We start from the raw sequence: 19,979 nt of genomic DNA, 5'->3' as shown, positions 1-19,979 counted from the left end.
TGCTGCTTGCCAGGCATAAACGAAAGGATTTTTTGCATCGTATAGGCACTGGTGATGAAAAATGGATCCACTACGATAACCCAAAGAAGAGAAAATCATGGGGACCATCTGACCATACTTCAACATCGACAAGCCGAATATTCATGAAAAAAAACTCATGTTGTGTATTTGGTGGGATCAGCTTGGTGTCGTGTATTATGAGTTGCTCAAACCGAACGAGACCATTACTGGGACTCTCTACCAAACACAATTGATGAGATTGTGTGAGCCGAGCACTCAAGGAAAAACGCGCTCACTACTACTCCAGGCATGACAAAATTATTCTCCTGCATGATAATGCTCGACCACATATTGCGGCACCGGTCAAAACCTACTTAGAAACACTCAAATGGGAAGTTCTACCCCACCCGCCGTATTCTCCAGACATTGCTCTTTCCGACTACTACTTGTTCCGATCGATGACGCATGGCCTGTCTGAGCAGCACTTCACATCATATGAAGATACCAAAAATTGTATCGATGATTGGATAGCCTCGAAAGATGAAGCGTTCTTCCGACGCGGAATCCACATGCTACCAGAAAGACGAGAAAAAGTAGTGGCTAGCGGTGGCCATTACTTTGAATAAAACATTATGTACCGTTCTTTCACAATAAATGCTTAATTTTTGATAAAAAACGGCAGAAACTTATTTGTACTCCCACATTATATCTGAGCACGCAAATAATCCTTTTACACAAATGGTTTACACATAATCCTATGCTTATTTCTGCTTATTACTTTTCTATACTAATAGCGAATCTCTTGACATAATAACATCCCCTGAAAATGACTTACTATCTTCATCCTAACTTGAATTTGCGTACTCTCAAAGTTTCGCATTCTCTAGTGTATAATAATTTTTTCTCTTGCGTGCCTTGCAATTGTAAGACACGTTTCACCAGTACGATATGTCTTTCCAATCTATTATCAAATTGTGACAAGTACGATGTTATGAATGCAATGTCTGGCCTCGTGCGATTTGCTAAATATAATAATTCGCCTATCATTTCTTTATAAAATTTTATATCTTCTACGTTATCTATGTTATATTTGCTCGAACACTTTATCGGGAACGATTGGTGTATTAACTGTTTTATAATCACATAAATTATATTTGTTCTCTCTTCTTCTTAATAACTTCGTGATATATTCTGTCTGTGACAATGCAATATTTTCAAATTTTTCTACACGAATGTTCAAAAACGTATTATCTTCTGTAATCTCATTTATTTCAAAAGTTTATCTCATGCTGATTAATATGCTATTACAATAAAGATTATGCGTTTCGTGGGTTTCCTCCGTATCCAGATCCATTCTTGGAATGCCAATGTTTCATGAAGATCCATATATAATCTTCAGAAAGACAGAAACAGAAATACACAAATCTTGCTCCTTATAAAAATCCATAACCCTCTCTACATCAAAAACTTATCCAACAAAGACCTGTCTCAAAACACTTTACGCTTGCTAAAAGCCCTAACTTCGCAGTAACACCTAGAAAGATTCCAAAGGAAGAGATTATCAGCCAAATAGAGTCAATCATCTACCGACTCTCATCAGAATAAGCAGACAAATAACCAATATCTTTTCCAAAGTCAAACCCTCTCTATCAAACCAAATCACTAAACAAGAGCGATTGGCTCTCCAAAACCTGAACAGGAACACAGACATCATCGTGCTTCCAGCCGACAAAGGCAACACAACAGTAGTTATGAACATCAAACTATAAGAAAAAGATAAAAAAAACCTTCTCTTGGACAAGCATACAAAAAGCTTGATAAAGATCCAACTAATACAATCGCACAGAATACCAAGATCCTAGTGGAGAAAAGCAACATTCCAGTCCAAAACCAAATCAAAAACATTAAAACCAAAAACATTAAAACCTACAAATCCTCTCCCTTCAAGTCTATACGAACTACCAAAAGTACATAAATCAAACATCCCATTATCAGCACCATACTCCCCAACATACTCCCCAACATACAGCTTATTCCGCTTCCTAGCACAAACACTATCCCTTCACTGAAAAATCCGAATCACACATAACCAATTCAACGGACTTCATACAAAAGATCCAAAAAGTCTGATTATATCCCACAGACCTGCTTGTAAGTTTGACGTAGAATCCTTTTTCATATAAGTCCCAATAAAAGACACATTATACATAGACAATAATAAAGGCCTGAAAGACATGAAGTCCCTCCTCCCCGACTTCATTCCGCTAATAGAGCATTGCTTAATAACCACTTACTTCTTCTATAACAACCAATTTTATGAACAAACTTCAGAAGCAATAGGCTCTCCTATTTCTCTTGTATTCGCCAATATCTTCATGGAGCATTTTGAGAAAGAGGCCCTCAGAAAAACATCCAAAAAACCAGAAGTTTGATTTCATTATGTAGATGACACATTCATTGTATGGACATACGAATGTGGCGCAGCCGAACTTCGTAAATTCCTTATTTTCCTCAACTTCCAAATATCCACTTCATATATTCTCTATAGACATAAAGGAAAACAGAAAAGTTCCCTTTCTAGATGTTCTTGTCGCTAAGAAAGCTAACGATATCTTAAGACATCAAGTATACAGGAAATCAACACACACAGATAGATATTTACATGCCGAGTATCACTACCCAACACAAAAACAGTCTGCAATCAACTCACTTGTACATTGAGCTTTCACCATCTCTGACAAAGAACATCTACAGATAGAACTCAATTATTTAAAACTAGTTTTACAAAAAAACGGACATAACAAAAAAGACCTAAAACATCAAAACAATCAAAACAATCAATAAGACAATGGTCTCTAACACACAACCAGAAAGAATCCTATCCATTCTCCCATATATCAAAGGAATAATAGATCGAATTGGCAGAATATTAAACAAACACAATATCCAAACTATTTTTAAATCACCCAAAAAGATAGGATAAATCTTAAGAAATCCTATAGATCAAAGACCTCAGCTCCGTAGCACAGTACATACAGTAGCGCAATTCTCCTGATTTTCCCAAAATGGAGTGCGCATGCACAAAATAAGTAAGTTGCCCAGTAACGTCATCTAAATTTCTATCTCATTTCTTCATTTTTCCGTTCTCTTCAAGGCCATTTAAATACTGTTTCCTTTTAACAATTTAAGTACATTGTTTGTTTTCCAGCTAAATTGTTTTCGTTTTAGCTAGATAATCTGCGTTTTGTGTGGTGTAATTCTAATAATTTACCAAAACGCAAGCAATCTAGTAGAAAAACAATCGTGTGCTGCAATCGTTAATTAAAATATTTTTACAATATAATATAATATTTGTATCATACAACAATATAATTTTATATCTTCTTATTTTTTATATTTTTTCTATTTTGCAATGCATTACAATTATAAATCAATTTCTTTTAGTTTTATTACATTTAGATTAAACTTTGATGTATAAACGACCTGAAGAGAGAGAGAGAAAGAGAGAGAGCGGAAAAGTAAAGAGCAAAGAAACTGAGAAAGAAATTCAGATGGCGCTATTGAGGAACTTACTTATTTCGCGCATGCGCATTCCATTTTGGGAAACACTAACATCAAAGATGCCGATAGAGAGTTGCGCTACTGTATATACTGTAGCAGAAGTATACAAAATACTTTGTTCCTGCGAAAGTATACATTGGAGAAACCAATGCAGAATGGTCAACCTATGGAAAAAAGAACACCAACATAATGTCAGGCTAAAACACGTCATGCAGCATTATCAGAACACAACACCGAATACTGTTTGACAAAACGATTAAAACGGCCAACATTACATCATACTTTCTAAGAAAGCAAATAGAGAAAAGCAATAGAGATATACAAAAACAACCTAACAATCTAAACAGAAATAATGACTACAACATAAATAAAATATGGAAAATCATTCTCTCGGTTATTAAAGACCGATCAATTTCTCCCACCTTCCCCCTCTCCTCATTCCTACTCTCTTCTTTCTCTCTCACCACTCCAACAAATAGCGTTATATAAAAGAAAGGCCCAGAGGATCAAGTCAATATCAGATTGCTCCTCGCTCTGGTAAAGTAAACTGCAAGATTCAGGAAATATTGGCATTCCAAGAATGGATCTGGACAAGAAGGAAATCTGCGAAATGCATAATCTTTATAGAAAGCATCCTTTATAGGAAGCCTCAAGAATGCTATCACAATATTCGAAATTGTTATCTATAATCGAGAAATCGTCAACATAGACAGAGGCTATGAACTCTCCTTGATTCGACAATACCAGGTGTACAAATATGAAATGATGATTTTTTTCCCAAAAAAAACACGTTAAATTAGGAAGAATAATAAAAAGAGATTTAAAGTATGCTCCATTGCTAGTTACACATTTTTCCCATCTTTCGGGCAATTTGTGGATACCACGCCAGTAAAAATCTTCCCCTTTTGCCGCTAACTATCATCATTCATCGAGCCATTTTTTCACATCTTCGTACGAACCAAAGCGCTGCTCAGCAAATGACTCATCGATGCAAACAAGTGGTAATCGAAAGGAGCCAAGATTAGCCTGATGAGTAAGCTGCATGGGGTAGAACTTCCCAGCTGAGTGCTTCCAACGTGTACCGAACTGATTTTGCCGTATGTGATGGAGCATTGTCATGGAGAAAAATGTGTTGCCTCTTTTGATATTCTTTTTATTCTGGTCGTTTTTTAAGCAGCGAACGGTTCAAATCGGTCAATTGTTGTTGATAACGTTTGGTATTAACCGTTTCGCCTTCAATAGCTCATAATAGACCACACCCTTCAAGTCCCACCAAACACAGAGCATCGTCTTCCTACCAAAGCGATTCGGTCTTGCGGTCGATGTGGATGGTGCGCCTGGGTCTACCTATGATTTTTTGCGCTTGGAATTCTCAAAAAAAATCCACTTTTCATCCCCAGTAACGATACAATGCAAGAATGACTTTCTTCTGTATCGTTCGAGCAAAATTTCACATGTGTTTTTGCGCCTCTCCATCTGTCTCTCGTTCAATTCATGTGGCATCCATCTGCCGACTTTCTGAATCTTTCTCATCTCTCGTAGGCAATTGGAAACAGCTTGTTGACTAACGCTCTGCGAGTTGTTTTTGTGTTTTTGAATCATCTTCCTGAATCATTCATCCAGCAATGCTTGCAATTCCACATCTTCGTACTTTTTGGGCGGTTTTCCATGTTCCTTGTTTGCAACATCGAAATCTCCAATTTTGAAACGCTGAAACCATCGTTCACACGTTTTTTGCGATAGAGCATGTTCACCATAAGCTTCTCCAAGTAATCGGTATGATTCCGCAGCAGTTTTCTTCAAATGAAAACAAAAAATTAATGCTGTCCGCGAATGCTCCTTATTTGGTATAAATTTCGTCATATTAAACACAGCAACACAATAGTATGCAAACACTTTTCAATCAAATTACTTTGCGCGTTTGACACTTATTGATGTACAATAAAATGGCGTATAATATTAAATCTTTGTACTTCACACTGCATTAGTGCGCCATCTGTTTCTCAAATCGTCATTTCATACTTGTACACTTGGTATAAATATACAGCTTTCTGAAACTTAAAACCTATTTGTGTTTGAACATCAAAACTTTTTTGAAATTTCAAAAACCAATTACGTCCAGATTGTGATAAACCGTACATATATACTTTTATTAAGCTTGAGAAATTTATTCTTTCCATACTCATCTTCAAATCCTGGAGGCAACAACAAACAGACCGTTTGTGATAAATCTTCATGTAGATATGTCGTTTTAACATCAAAAAATCACAAATTTAATTTTAACTTACTAGCTAATGCTAATAATCGCCATGCTTTCATGGATACTATAAGTGAATATGATTCTTCATAGTTTTTGTGTTTCACGTAATTAAATCCTGCTGCTACTAACCTGGCCTTAAACTCGATACCACCATTCACATTAGACACATTGACAATGAAATGATTTTTCACATTAATCATTGACTTTTTAATTGTTAGAACCCATTTATTCTTCGTATTGCCCTCGATCTATTACATTCCACACGGAATGTATTGTATTTCAAGTGAGTTTAGTTCCTTCCTCAGCCCTTTCCCAAAATTTGATCAATTTTGGTTATTCTTTGTTTCATCATAATTAGATGGTATCTTAGCTTATCCTATTAAATTGGTCGTAGCTTTTGCTAATTTCTCGAACTTGCGAATTGGTGTCTGATTTGCTTCTCGTCGTAAATGTTCTTTCCTTTCATTACCGCACAAATCATACCGCGAAGCCTACCTGGCTTACATTTTGTATCTACGATTTCGTTATTTTCTTCATTATCCATCGTTTCGCTATTTACTTACGTCTGTCCCATTATTATTTATCATCTCATGTTACGGTTTTAAGTATGTCAGTATATTATATTCATTAGCTCTTCTATCACTATCGTTATGAGTTTCGCCAGAATCGTTTTTCATTACAGTTTACTGACCTTTCCTCTAAGATCTGTTTTGTTTCTGGATATTCTGTAGCCGCATCTTCCGCGTGCGTAATCTATCATTATTCCTATCTTACCAGAAAAATCTAATTTGTCGCGTTTTTGTTTAGGGACGTGGAACTATGCGATGTATCCAAACACACGAAGATTGATATTTGGTCTTATTTCGAAAAATAATTCAAACGGCGTTTTACTTTTGTTTTTACGGAAAGTTACGTTATTAACGTGACTAACACATGCTGCTGCTTCTACCCAAAATACGTTCGGTAACTATCATATAAGAGTGCTTTAGTACGTTCTAAAATAGTAAAAAATTGATTAGCGCGTTGTGCTTTGCCGTTGCTTTCAAGATTATATGGTACATTTTTTTCATGAATTATTCTGTTTCTATTTAAAAATTCATAATTTTTAGTTTACAAATTTTCGATTGCTATCTGTTCTAAAACATTTAATTAACACCAAGTAAGTTTTCATATTTTTCTTTAAGTGAAATAAATTTTTCATTGACTTCATTTTTGTGTTTCATAAAGTATGTGAAGTACATTCCCGAGAAATCATCTATAGTACGAACATATACCGCGAATCATTTAGCGATTGTACTCTGGTCTTCAGTTGGTACTAGGTCCGCACACATCGCCATGAATTAATTCAAGCGATTGTACTCTGGTCTTGAGTTATTGTTTTATGTGGTTGCTTAGTTATTTTACTAAGATTGCAATTTTCACAGACAAAACCATCATCAAAAGTTACATGTCGTCTACATGGTTATCATGATTCATTTTAGACAAATATTAATTGTTTATATGAATTAAGCGCTTATGCCATATATTATAAGCAATATCAAGCGTTTTTTTATTAGGTGTACAACTTTGCTTCCGCCGTTTTCCTATAGATGGCTTTAGCAGTAAGGGGTGGTCGAAATAAATAGATCATAGACGTCATACAATAAACTTGGGCATCTGTCAACATAACCCCATAGAAACATTAATCGATTTGTGTCTGCATCATAAAGTTATTCTCGATTGAAAATGTCAGTTTACGAGCCAAATTCTCATCATTTGCGGGAGGTTTTAATTTTTTGTTTCAATATGAAGAAATCTGCGGCTGAGGCTCATCGAATGCTCTCAAATACTACTGGTGAGGCCGCTATTAGTGAAAGAATGAATCGTGAGTGGTTTCAACGCTTTAAGAACGGTGATTTTGACATCCAAAGTCATGCTCTGTATTTGGTGGGACCAGCTCGGCGTAGTATATTATGAACTGTTAAAACCGACTGAAACAATCACAGGCGATCGGTATCGAACGCAATTGATGCGTTTGAGCCGAGCATTAAAAGACAAACAGCCGCAATACAACGAGAGATACGATAAAGTGATTTTGCAGCATGACAATGCTCGACCCCATGTTGCGAAAGTGGTCAAGACATACTTGGAAACGTTGAAATGGGAAGTTCTACCCCACCCGCCATTCTCCAGACGTTGCTCCCTCTGACTATCACTTGTTTCGATCAATGACACATGGTCTGGCTGACTTCCGATCTTATGAAGAAATAAAAAATTGGATCGATTCGTGGATAGCCTCAAAAGATGACCAGTTTTTTCGACGCGGGATTCGCACGCTACCCGAAAGATGGGAGAAAGTAGTGGCTAGCGATGGACAATACTTTGAATCATAAATGTGTAACCAGTTTTTTACAATAAAGCCTCGAATTTCGGAAAAAAAAACGGCGGAAGCAAAGTTGTATACCTAATAATACAGTAGGAACTTTCGATCGTACAAAGCTCAAAATTTTAAACGCTTACCAATCAATTTACCGATTTGCGTTACTTTTCTCATCCATCACAGCGATCCATCACCGTGTCGCTTTGCTATACTATTTAACCTTTCTTCATGAGTATCGTCGTGGATAGCAAATTTTCCCTAAATACATATAACATCGCTAATTATAATGACAATTTCCTTTTCTTTTCATTCCTGTTTCATTCCTTTTCGACTGTACCTATTCCTTTGTAATGCAGCCTTGATCCACCTCCCACCTGACAGAGTTCACCTTTCTGAAAATCGATATTAGTAAATCATTTAAGATTACTTACCATATAGATGGTCGCACCACTATCGAATAACTAATTATCATTGACATTCTATATCAGGATTGTAAATGCATATTTTTTATCGTTACCGATTTCCCTATACTATTAGAGGATTTCTTCTTTTCCATATTTTCTTGGTTCACGTTAAGATCCTTTCGTCCTTCTCGTCTTGTGTTTGAACTAATAGCTTTGTAATTCTCCCCTTTGCGATGCCAGCATACCTTTCTACAGATATAGACATTTCTTGTCGTTCTTCTTCTGAATGGCATATGTACTTTTCGTCTTTCTAAGATGGCCGATGTTGAGACTCTTTTTCGAGACTTTTTTTTTAGATTTTCGTGAATTTCTTCTAATTTTTCCCGTTACGTCTTTAAGTATTCTTCGTTTTGTCTCTTAGGAGCTGCTCAGGGTCGCTCCAAATAAACCCAATGTGAAATATAGGATTCACATTATGTACGACGTCCGACATTCATCATAACAATAAATGTTAAATGTCGTATGATGGATCGTACATATGAATCTAATATTTCAATTACACTGAGTTCATTCGAAGTGATCCCAAGTAACTGAGAGACAAAACGAATACTAATATTTCATAGACGTCTTTATATTGATTGTTTATTCCACGTACCATGTAATATGCTAATTCCCGTGATGTCACGCCTAATGATGCACATCTCGTAGTTAGATCGCGTGCGCGTGCAATATAGTTACTTACCATTTCTTTATCTCCCATGAAAAAACTTCAAATCTTTACTCGCATCGATTTTTTGATTCTCTATCGCTCCAGCGTATGCGTTTCTAATTTTGAGCCACAATGTTTCATTTCTTTTTCCGTTGTAAACTGTAGTGCTTGTTCGTCCAACTAACCCAAATATATATATGCTGCTTCTTTATTCTTTGTTTCCCATTCGGTCTTCATTTTCTATTTGGCGTCTTCTTCTGAATTTTCTTGCATTATTATTTTATCCAGTTTCTTCAAGCTAAGAATAGCTTCTATCTTCATTGCCCAAACTAAGCAATTAGATCTTGTTAATAATGGAATTATCGACAACATGCTTCTCTCTATCTTAAGCGGGATAGATCGTAACTGATTATATTATATATAACCTATAGACGTATTTTCTTTTTCTCTTATTTTTCCGATAAACCACGGAGTTCTGTTACCAGGTTATTATAACTTGGTTTATTATTGACTATAGATTATATAATGGTTAACTGAATAATATTAGGTGTAATAAAAAGAAATCCATTATTTTTCCATTCAATTTCATGCAAAAATAATGGATTTCTTTTTACTACACCTAATATAATATTCGCGCTAATGATGTATCGTGTGCGCGATCATGATAAAAACGATTTTACTTTTGTGTTCACTCTACTCTCTGCGCACCAAAAATGTGGGGATTAGCAATGGCGCTTTCTCGCTTTCAGTGCTGCTAATCTCATAAATAATAACGACCAGATCAATAGTAACTAACGTGAATAAGATTCAATATCTTACGTGAATAAGATTACTATTCTACGAAAACTTTGTACTGTCTACTTATAAAAAAATTATTAGAGATCAGAAATACTTATTTTTCGTATTAAAAAAGAAAACCTTTTTGAAACCCTTGCCATATTTCCCATAAGGGTGGGATATATAGCTATTCATAAAGGAAGGGCGGATATGTACGGTGTTCATGAAAAATTTACAAATAATGCTTATAAATAAGATATAATATAATAAGACATAATATAATATAATAACTTATAAAATATGTTACAAAGGTTTTATTAAGGAATAAGAATGATAAATATATATATGAAGTAATAGATAATAATTTCAATCTTCCTACATATAAATATTATTACGTAAGGTACATATTTCATATAATGTGTTCATTGCAAGTAGCGCACTTTGTTTGCTTTGGGCATAAATCTCGCTAAAAATATTGTATATCCCAAACAGATAGGATAGACAAGACAACAAACTAAACAAAGAATACAAGAACAAAGCACATATTTTGTTATATAACGTGCTTTACTATTTCTCTACACTTATATATCACGAAATAATTACTAACTCTTTTACGCGCTCAACAGTAATCATTTTATATAGATTATAATTTATGATGACGCTTATTATAGTCACAAATCAAATCGATTCAACTCACAATAATTTCATTTATATTAACAATAAAAAACTGAAATCATAACACAATATAACATAAAGGCATGTAACAGAGTAGTTGCGAGAAAATTATCCCCACTCCTATTTTTTCTGACTTCTGCGGCATAAATCCCAGCGCAGCGTGTTTACTGGAGTTATCTTAAGAGATCTAACCGTTGGGATGGATTACGAGAAAACGAGGAAAGTATGCTGGAAAGGAATTTGCAATAAAATGCAAAAAAGACGATACGCAGATGAAAGGTAAAAACTGTGCATATTGTTATATTCTACAACAACTCTTTGATAATATGGCTAACTAACTAATAGCGTATTTGATTTACTCGACTGGATTTCGAGTCAATGATCTGTTCTGTTTAGCAACAAAAGAAAAGCTAAACTGTGCAAGAAATGCAGTTAAAAAAAATAAACTGTTGATTCGGAGTCGAGTCGAGTCAATAAATCAAAAACACTATAATTAGAAAGCCTCTGAGGGATAGAGTGCAAACTCCTTCTCTAATTATCGAAATTCTATAAACATGGAAGAAATTGGAGAAAACTGAGTCACGTGACCCCCATTTTGATTGGATGCCGTCATTGAAACTCTATTTACGTGACCAATTTGCCACTCTCTCCCTCTGAGGCTCTGTAATTATAATTAAAGTGGATATAAAGAGAGCGCTAATGCATGTGCATGCTGACTCCGCTATTAAGTATTAAGTAAAATTGTAGGGTTTAAAAAGATCCATTTAATGATTTTATCAGTTTAACTTTGAATGGCGTCACCAATATCAAATCAAGGTCACATCGATTTTTTAAAGTTTTACAAATATGCAAAAGTTTTATTAAAATCGATGAGTGATACTTCCGTAGATTTACTTGTGAATGAATCTTTCATGGAAAAATACATTTAAAGTAGGAAATTCTTATTGTTAGTTAGAAAGAAGACAACGTTAAAGAAAAAACAGGATAAGACGAGGAATTGCGTTATAGATATAGGACACAAAATGGCGACTTCCAGCTAATTGACGTCATTCTTTTTATTCTCATTCTAGTTATAACTGTATTACTGCGCCACCTGTCTTTCTCTTCTCAATCAGGAGCATCTCGCAGCCGCGGCTCTCACACGGATCCCTTACTTGGGGTTCTTGGGGCTCTTCACTTTACAATAACAGATCTGATTTTTTAAAGCGCCGCTAATATCCATAAAATTAAATGTTAGATTATTATATTTTTATATTATATTTTTATATTATATTTCTATATTACTCATTTCTCATTTATTTTATGTTAAGACTTTATGTTATTAAGACTTAAGATAATCTAAAAAAGAATATTACTATGACTTTGGTAGTCTAAAGGCTTAGAACGCTCGTACGGAATACAAGAGATCAACTCCTGACCAAAGTAATATTTTTCTTAATAAATTTATTTATAGTTTTTCAGCACATTAATATCTTTCTAATATGATTGAGCATCGAATTGTTAAAAATTGCTTATCAATTTAATTTAATTTATGATATTATTATAGTAATTTAATTACGTTTAAGTCCGAAAAATCAATTCAGCGTATATATTCGAATGATTATAAATATGATATATATGCATAAACATATATAGTATATATAGTATATAAATATATATAATATATATATATATATAATATATATAGTATATATAGTATATACACTATATATATTATATAAATATATATAATATATATAGTGTCAAAAGTTCCAGGCCAACTAAATCTCAGAAAGTATACATTTTTGAAAAAAATATTTTAGACAAAAATTGTAGGGTTAAATTGAACATTCTATTTTTGATTCCAGAATTTATATAATAACCGAATAATTAATAACCGATAGCAAAAGCTTTTCAAAACGCTACAATAAAGTACATTTTCATTAAGTATTTTTTTAATTATAACATTTGAAAGTTGCACCAACATCATTAGTATTACTATGTAAAATGTCCAACCGACGAGATCTCTTGAATGTTATTCAAGATCTCTTGAATATTATTCAAGATGATGCCTTGGATAACATTTGTTAAGATCAAGGTCATTAGAGATTATTTCTCTTATTTTCATTTTTGCATTAAAAATTCCTTTTTAATGTAAATACTGTATATAATTCACATTGAATTATTTAAACATTAAAAATCCAGCTTCGACCAATATAAGCTTCTAGTTTATCGATTATGTTCTCACATGTACGGTCTAAAATAAGATTCTTATATTTTATATTATTGTTACTAAATGTTACCTATTAAGTGATAATAAATATTGATGAAGAGACTTTTTAGGTGACTAGTACGCATTCAGCAACTCTCCCCTAAATTTACAATTTAACAAAATCTCTATATTTTGTTTTAAATTTTGAAAAGTGGATTTCTTTCACGCATTTCAGAAAATTGATTTCATTAAAAAAAATTCGCTCTGACATCAATGAATCTTCCATGGAAAATGGATACATTTAAAGCAAGAAATTTTATATACGTATTTCTGCACTTATCTCTGCATTTTATTTAATTATTTAATTTTCTCTCGTTTTTGAGAGACACTTTAGTTGTTATACTTTTAATATCTTATCTTGAAGAAGATAAAAAAACAAAGATATATCTTGCGATTAGACATATCGTTTTATATATCGATTTATATATCGTTCTATAATTTACGCAGAATTCATTAGTTGTATGCACGAAACCCTACTTGACTGTAATTATATAATGTGACTATAAAAGAAGAAAAATTCGTTTTTTTTACAACAGTAGATCATAGAGCAAGTGTTCAAGAAGTACCCAAACCATATAATCATTTGTGCCGACGAATTGTTAGTAAGTGTAACAACTGAATTGCTATGATAATTATCATTTTACAAACTTTATAACAATACGGTAACAAAAATTAAAATAATTAAATTAAGTGGCTGCTATTTCAAGGTGTCAAATCTCAAAATATACACATATAACACAGATATTAGAATAATGATAGAAGATAGAATAATGATAGAAGATATGAGAGGTAATATAATCATTTTAATCTTGTAATCATTTTAGTCTTGTAATCATTTTAGAAATAATTTTTATTGTTCAAATTTTATTGTTCATTTCAGCATATTCTTCATTCATAAAATTTTCAATTTTAATATAAAAAATAAAATATGAATATAGTTTGTATGCATTATTTTTTAAATTTATTATTTTTATACAACATTTTTACTAAAATTAGAAAAAGAAACTTATTTTTTTCTCAGCTTTTGACTTCTTTTCAAGCTTAGACCAAGAAAATCTCTTAGACTAAGAAGCCACTGTAGTGATTTTGCTCATAGTGATCCATAGCGACAAATAAAGAAAGAGAATAAGCTTTTATTTCATGTAAAACATAAAAAAAATATATGTATATTCAAGCCGGGTCGCGATCGCTTGAAGAGGGGTTTCAAAATGTTGCAGATTTTTAAATGTTTTTACTGAAAGCGACAAGTTGAATGTTATTGCAATTGATTAATACCCTTATTTCAAGACGGGCTGAAACTCCCATACCTCTCAGAAGGGTCGCCATACTGGGTCAAAGTAAATTTTGATGATAAATTTTTTCTGAAAAAAATAGATAGCGACAAAGTTGAATTTTTGTCTACTACTTAATTTTGATATCAATTATCAAGAAATATGATTTCTATATCTTTTGCATGGCAACCATATCTCGAACACATACAATTTTTTTACTCCATATATGTTGATAGCGACAAAAGATTAATATTGGAGAGGTAACTTTTTTACGATTAAATACCATAATTACGGAATTTTATTCCCATACTGATAGAGTGTAAAAGCAAGTGTAAAACGCCGAGGAAATTCAATGAAATTTTGAATTCAATAAAGGAACGCGATAATTTCGACGAGGCGATTTGTTTGCTCTGCGACACATGCTCGCAATTGTGCATACGTTCTTAATTAAAGTACGATGATTGTGTAATATCATACGGCGTCACAAATGCCTAGCCATCTGAATTTGTAGGAATATCGGGGCATGTTCAAGACGCGTGTTCCTTTCTAAATATTCGTTATGACTAATGGTCCAAAAACAATAATGTAAATTTAAAATTGAACTTTTAAACTAGATTTAAACTAAATGTATAATTTATAAGTTAAAACTTAATAATTTATAAATATTTTATATAGGATAAAACTTAATGTAATCGTGGAACAGAGTCCTTCACATCATTATAAAATTCATATGAAATCTCTTTGTATAATATAATCCGATAATTATATATGCACGAGAAATCATTATATAATATTAAATGAAATCATGTATTTTACTAAATAACTTCAGATGTAGTGAAAACAATTAGATGAAATTATATAAAATCAAATGAAATCATGTAATCTGTTAGGCAATGTTTCGGTTAGTGATTACCTCCTCGTATTTTATTTACCAAATAACGCAATATTATTTTTTTTTGCAAAAATAAAATCGTAATTGAACAACATTATGCAATTCTTTCTCATTTTCTCAAACTTTATTTTTTTATAAAAGAACAATGTAAAAAATTTTCTTTCAATTTTTCTTTTTTTTAATTTTTTATAAATTATATGTATGTTTAGTTTAAGTTATATTTATAAATTATTACGTTTAGTCTAGTTATAAATTATTACGTTAAGTCTAGTTGAAATATAATTCAATTTCAAATGTTTTATAAATTAAATTAGTTCAATTTTAAATTTACATTACCATTTTTCGAATAATTATTAGTCATAATGCATGAATATTTAAAAAGAAACGCACCCTTCTCCTGCAAATTCAGATGGCTAGGCATTTATGATGCCGTGTGTACGTATTATGGAATTATTCGGAATTATTTTCTATGTAATTATTTATTAGAATATGCCCACTTTAAATCTTAATAAAAATGTACTCATTCGACGCGTATTTACTTACAATGAAACAATCTGACAAAAAAACGGTCTGCCTCATGACACAAATTATTAAACGTTAATGCTAGAGACTTAGAGAGTTATTATATATTAAGAACTTTTATTGTTAAAATTAAATTTATTGTTAAAATTAGAAAATTTAAGTTAAAAAATTATTAACATAATTTGTTCATAAATCTTAAAAATGTGTTTATTTAAATGTGTTTTTTCCTTTTCTCTCATATCTATTAGGTGTACAACTTTGCTTCCGCCGTTTTTTTTCCGAAATTAGAGACTTTATTGTAAAAAACTGATTATACATTTATGATTCAAAGTATTGTCCATCGCTGGCCACTACTTTCTCCCATCTTTCGGGTAGCGTAATCCCGCGTCGAAAAAACTGGTCATCTTTTGAGACCATCCACGAATCGATACAATTTTTTACTTCTTCATAAGACCGGAAGTGCTGGTCAGCCAGGCCATGTGCCATTGAAACAAGTGATAGTCAGAGGGAGCAACGTTTGGAAAATACGATGGTGGGGTAGGACTTCCCATTTCAACGTTTCCAAGTATGTCTTGACCACTTTCGCAACATAGAGAGCATTGTCATGCTGCAAAATCACTTTATCGTGTCTCTCGTTGTATTGCGGCCATTTGTCTTTTAATGCTCGGTTCAAACGCATCAATTGCGTTCGATACCGATCGCCTGTGATTGTTTCAGTCGGTTTTAACAGTTCATAATACACTACGCCGAGCTGGTCCCACCAAATACAGAGCATGACCTTGGAGCCGTGAATATTCGGTTTGGCCATCGACGTGGAAGCATGGCCGGGAACTCCCCATGATTTTCTGCGCTTGGGATTATCGTAATGAACTCATTTTTCGTCCCCAGTCACAATGCGATGCAGAAATCCCTTCCGTCTTTGCCTTTCAAGCAGCTGTTCACAAGCAAACAAACGCCGTTCAACATCTCTCGGCTTCAATTCGTACGGCACCCAATTTCCTTGCTTCTGAATCATTCCCATGGCTTTGAGGCATTTTGAAATGGCTTGTTGAGTCACTCCCAATTCTTCTCGATTTTGTCGTGCCAATTTTTCTCGATTTTGACACGAGTCTTGCTCAAGTAATGCCTCCAATTCTGCATCTTCGAAAACCTTCTCTCTTCCACCGCTATGCCGGTCTTCGATGTCAAAATCACCGTTCTTGAAGCGTTGAAACCACTCACGACACGTTCTTTCACTAATAGTGGCCTCACCATAAGTATTTGAGAACATTCGATGAGCCTCAGCCGCAGATTTCTTCATATTGAAGCAAAAAATTAAAACCTCCCGCAAATGACGAGAATTTGGCTCGTAAACTGACATTTTCAATCGAGAATAACTTTATGATGTAGACACAAATCGACTATGTTTCTATGGAGTTATGTTGATGCCCAAGTTTATTGTATGATGTCTATGATCTATTTATTTCGATCACCACTTACCGCTAAAGCCATCTATAGAAAAACGGCGGAAGCAAAGTTGTACACCTAATATTTCATAAGTCTTTTTACTAACACATAGAGCAAAAAAAATCAGAGAAAAAAATTATAACTGATAATGGAAAGTATAGATTGGAACGAAAAATTATCAAAATTATCAAATTAATTATTTATCTTCTTGATAAATGTTTGCGCCAACTCTTTATCTAAATCTTAATACTTATCAACTTTTTGAATAAAAATTTATTATTCCAATAATTATATACAGGATGTCTGGAAATAATCGCCAAATATTTCATAGGCAGGTAGAGCGGATTAAACTCCTTTACCATTTTATAAATTTCCCCAATAGTTAATGAGATATTAATCCTTAAAGAACCGAATACACGCGCTCGCCCGGCCTACTACTGCAAAGTGTATATGCCTACCGATCGCTAGGCGCGCGGGCCTTGGGAGCTGGGGATTGGCTGGCAAGCTTCGCGCACACCGCCGCAAGCCTCCATAGCTCGGACGGCACGCTTGCCAGACTATCCCCGCTTTCCACACGCAGTAGGCGTATACATTTCGCAGTAGTATTCGGCTATCTTTAAGGATTAATATCTCGTTAACTATTGGGTATGAGAAAAAGTTCGTAACGATTTTTTAGTAAAATTAACGTGTTTTTCTTAGAAATCAATTTATTTAACCAAACATGTTCCATTATTTTCTATATTATTTTCTATAATATTTTGCCATTTTTGGGGCAGAGCCACAATTCCATCGCGATAGAACTTCTGTGGTTTCTGATCGAAAAACTGCTTCAAGTGATTTTCAGGCTTCTTTTGAAGCTACCTTTATATCATTAAGAGAGTTCTGCAGAGACCTAAACAAATGATAGTCTGAGGGTGCTATGTCAGGACTATACGGTGGATGCATTAAAACTTCCCAGCCAAGCTCTCGCAATTTTTGTCGAGTCATCAAAGATATGTGTGGTCGAGCGTTGTCGTGATGGAAGACGGCATCTCTCCTATTGATTAATTCTGACCGCTTCCTGTCAATTGCTTGTTGTAATCTCTACAATTGTTCACAGTAGAGTTCAGAATTAATTGTTTGATTGGACGATAAGCTCATAGTGAACGATTCCCTTCCAATCCCACCACAACATCATCTTCTTCCTCGTCAATTCAGATTTTGCGATTGCTTGCGCCTTCTCTCCTTTCTTATCCACGATCTTTTTCTAGTTGGATTGTCGTAGGTGATCCATTTTTCATCAACAGTTATCATTCTCTTCAGAAATGGCTCAATTTCATTCCATTTCAGTAGCATATCACAAATGTTAATTCGGTTCATCATGTTCCTAACTCAACTCGTGAGGAACTCAAACATCGAGCTTCTTTTTGCATCCAACTTTGTGTAAATGATTTAAAACTGTTTTGTGGTCGATGGCTAGTTTCCCTAGCAATCTCCACAGTGCTCACATGCTTATCACGCTCGACTTTTACCATTCATTTCATCAACTTTTCAATGATTGGTCGACCGGAGCGAGGTTTATCTTTCACATCAAAATTTCCAGCACGAAAGCGAGCGAACCATTTCCATGCTGCTGATTTTGATAAAGTTCTTTAATAATCGTAAATAGCGCAAATTTTTTCACAAACCTGTGCAGCATTCTTGTCTTTATCGTAGTGATACTGCAAAATGTAGCGAATTTTTTCCTTATTTATTTCCATTTTCAAAATAAAATAATTTTTGATCCACTTCACTGATTTCAATCTTTTTCGGCTCAAAACAAAGGTTAAAACTGTCACTTTTTAAACGCACGTCTAGTGTTGCCGATGCGATTAGTAGTTGCCGATTGCTGAGCATTTAATGCCATCTAGCGGGAAAAACGCCACGAACTTTTTCTCACACCCAATATTAGAAAGACTTACAAAATGATAGAGGACTTTTCGATTCAGTTTAGTACGCTCTACCTGCCCATGAAATAATCGCCAAATATTTCATGGACATACTTCTCCCAGCTATTGTTGGAAACTTCTGGAACACATCTTTTGGAATGGTGTTTAGCTGAGCCATCGCGTTCCATGTCTTCTCTTGCTGCCAAGTGGTCTGGAGTTACTACCAGAAGGTCCTTCATCGCCTTTGTGATGCTGAGCGATACAAATGACCGGATCTGTGAGCAGCGACCACTTGGCAGTTCATCACGATAATGCATTCCATCACGATAATGCATCACCGATTTGAATCAAGAAAAGACATTAACATCATTCTAAAAGACATTAACATCATTTTAAATATTTCAGAAGTGTTTTCAATAATGGCGAGACCGCTGGGACAAGTGTGTACATTACTAAAGGGACTTTGGAGGAAATTAGAGTAAATGTATTGTGTATGAATAAATGTATTTTTGCCGACCAAAGGTTCGATATTTTTTTAACATATCTCACACACACATACACACACACACACACACGCGCGCGCGCGCGAAGGGGGAACGAAGCGCTACCCTTCTCTTCGCCCTCTCTACGCCATCGCTATGGAGTGAAACCATGGGCCATGCTACGAATTTCACGCGGCACGGCTTCATCGCACATTGGCTTAGGTTTTCTTTTTTAATTCGAAAACTACAGCGGATATCTCAAAATGGTATAAGATGTTTTCGTTTTCCTTGACCCATTCTATGCCCGTAATGCGGATGGACTTTACTTAAGAGACACCTGTGTGTGTGTGTGTGTGTGTGTGTGTGTGTGTGTGTGTGTGTGTGTGTGTGTGTGTGTGTGTGTGTGTGTGTGTGTGTGTGTGTGTGTGTGTGTGTGTGTGTGTGTGTGTGTGTGTGTGTGTTT

The 19,979-nt window shown here is 34.2% G+C and overlaps 1 protein-coding gene across 1 annotated transcript in view; it reads right to left on the bottom strand.

Annotated features, from left to right (window-relative positions):
• Positions 1–6,581, bottom strand: part of LOC105620431 (calcium/calmodulin-dependent 3',5'-cyclic nucleotide phosphodiesterase 1A-like) — a 223,536-nt gene extending 216,955 nt beyond the window's left edge. Inside the window, exons 1-2 of the mRNA XM_012201924.1 lie at positions 6,513–6,581; positions 5,850–6,069 (exon numbers count right to left, since the gene is read on the bottom strand). Of these exons, the coding sequence (XP_012057314.1) occupies positions 5,850–6,069; positions 6,513–6,581 (289 nt within the window). The remainder of the gene's footprint in view (positions 1–5,849; positions 6,070–6,512) is intronic.
• Positions 6,582–19,979: the final 13,398 nt, after the last annotated feature.

This window comes from Atta cephalotes, assembly GCF_000143395.1.
Source record: "Atta cephalotes unplaced genomic scaffold scaffold00026, whole genome shotgun sequence".
Lineage (NCBI taxonomy): Eukaryota > Metazoa > Arthropoda > Insecta > Hymenoptera > Formicidae > Atta > Atta cephalotes.
Note: the sequence above shows the minus strand (reverse complement) of the source record. Positions and strands in the feature narration are given on the sequence as shown.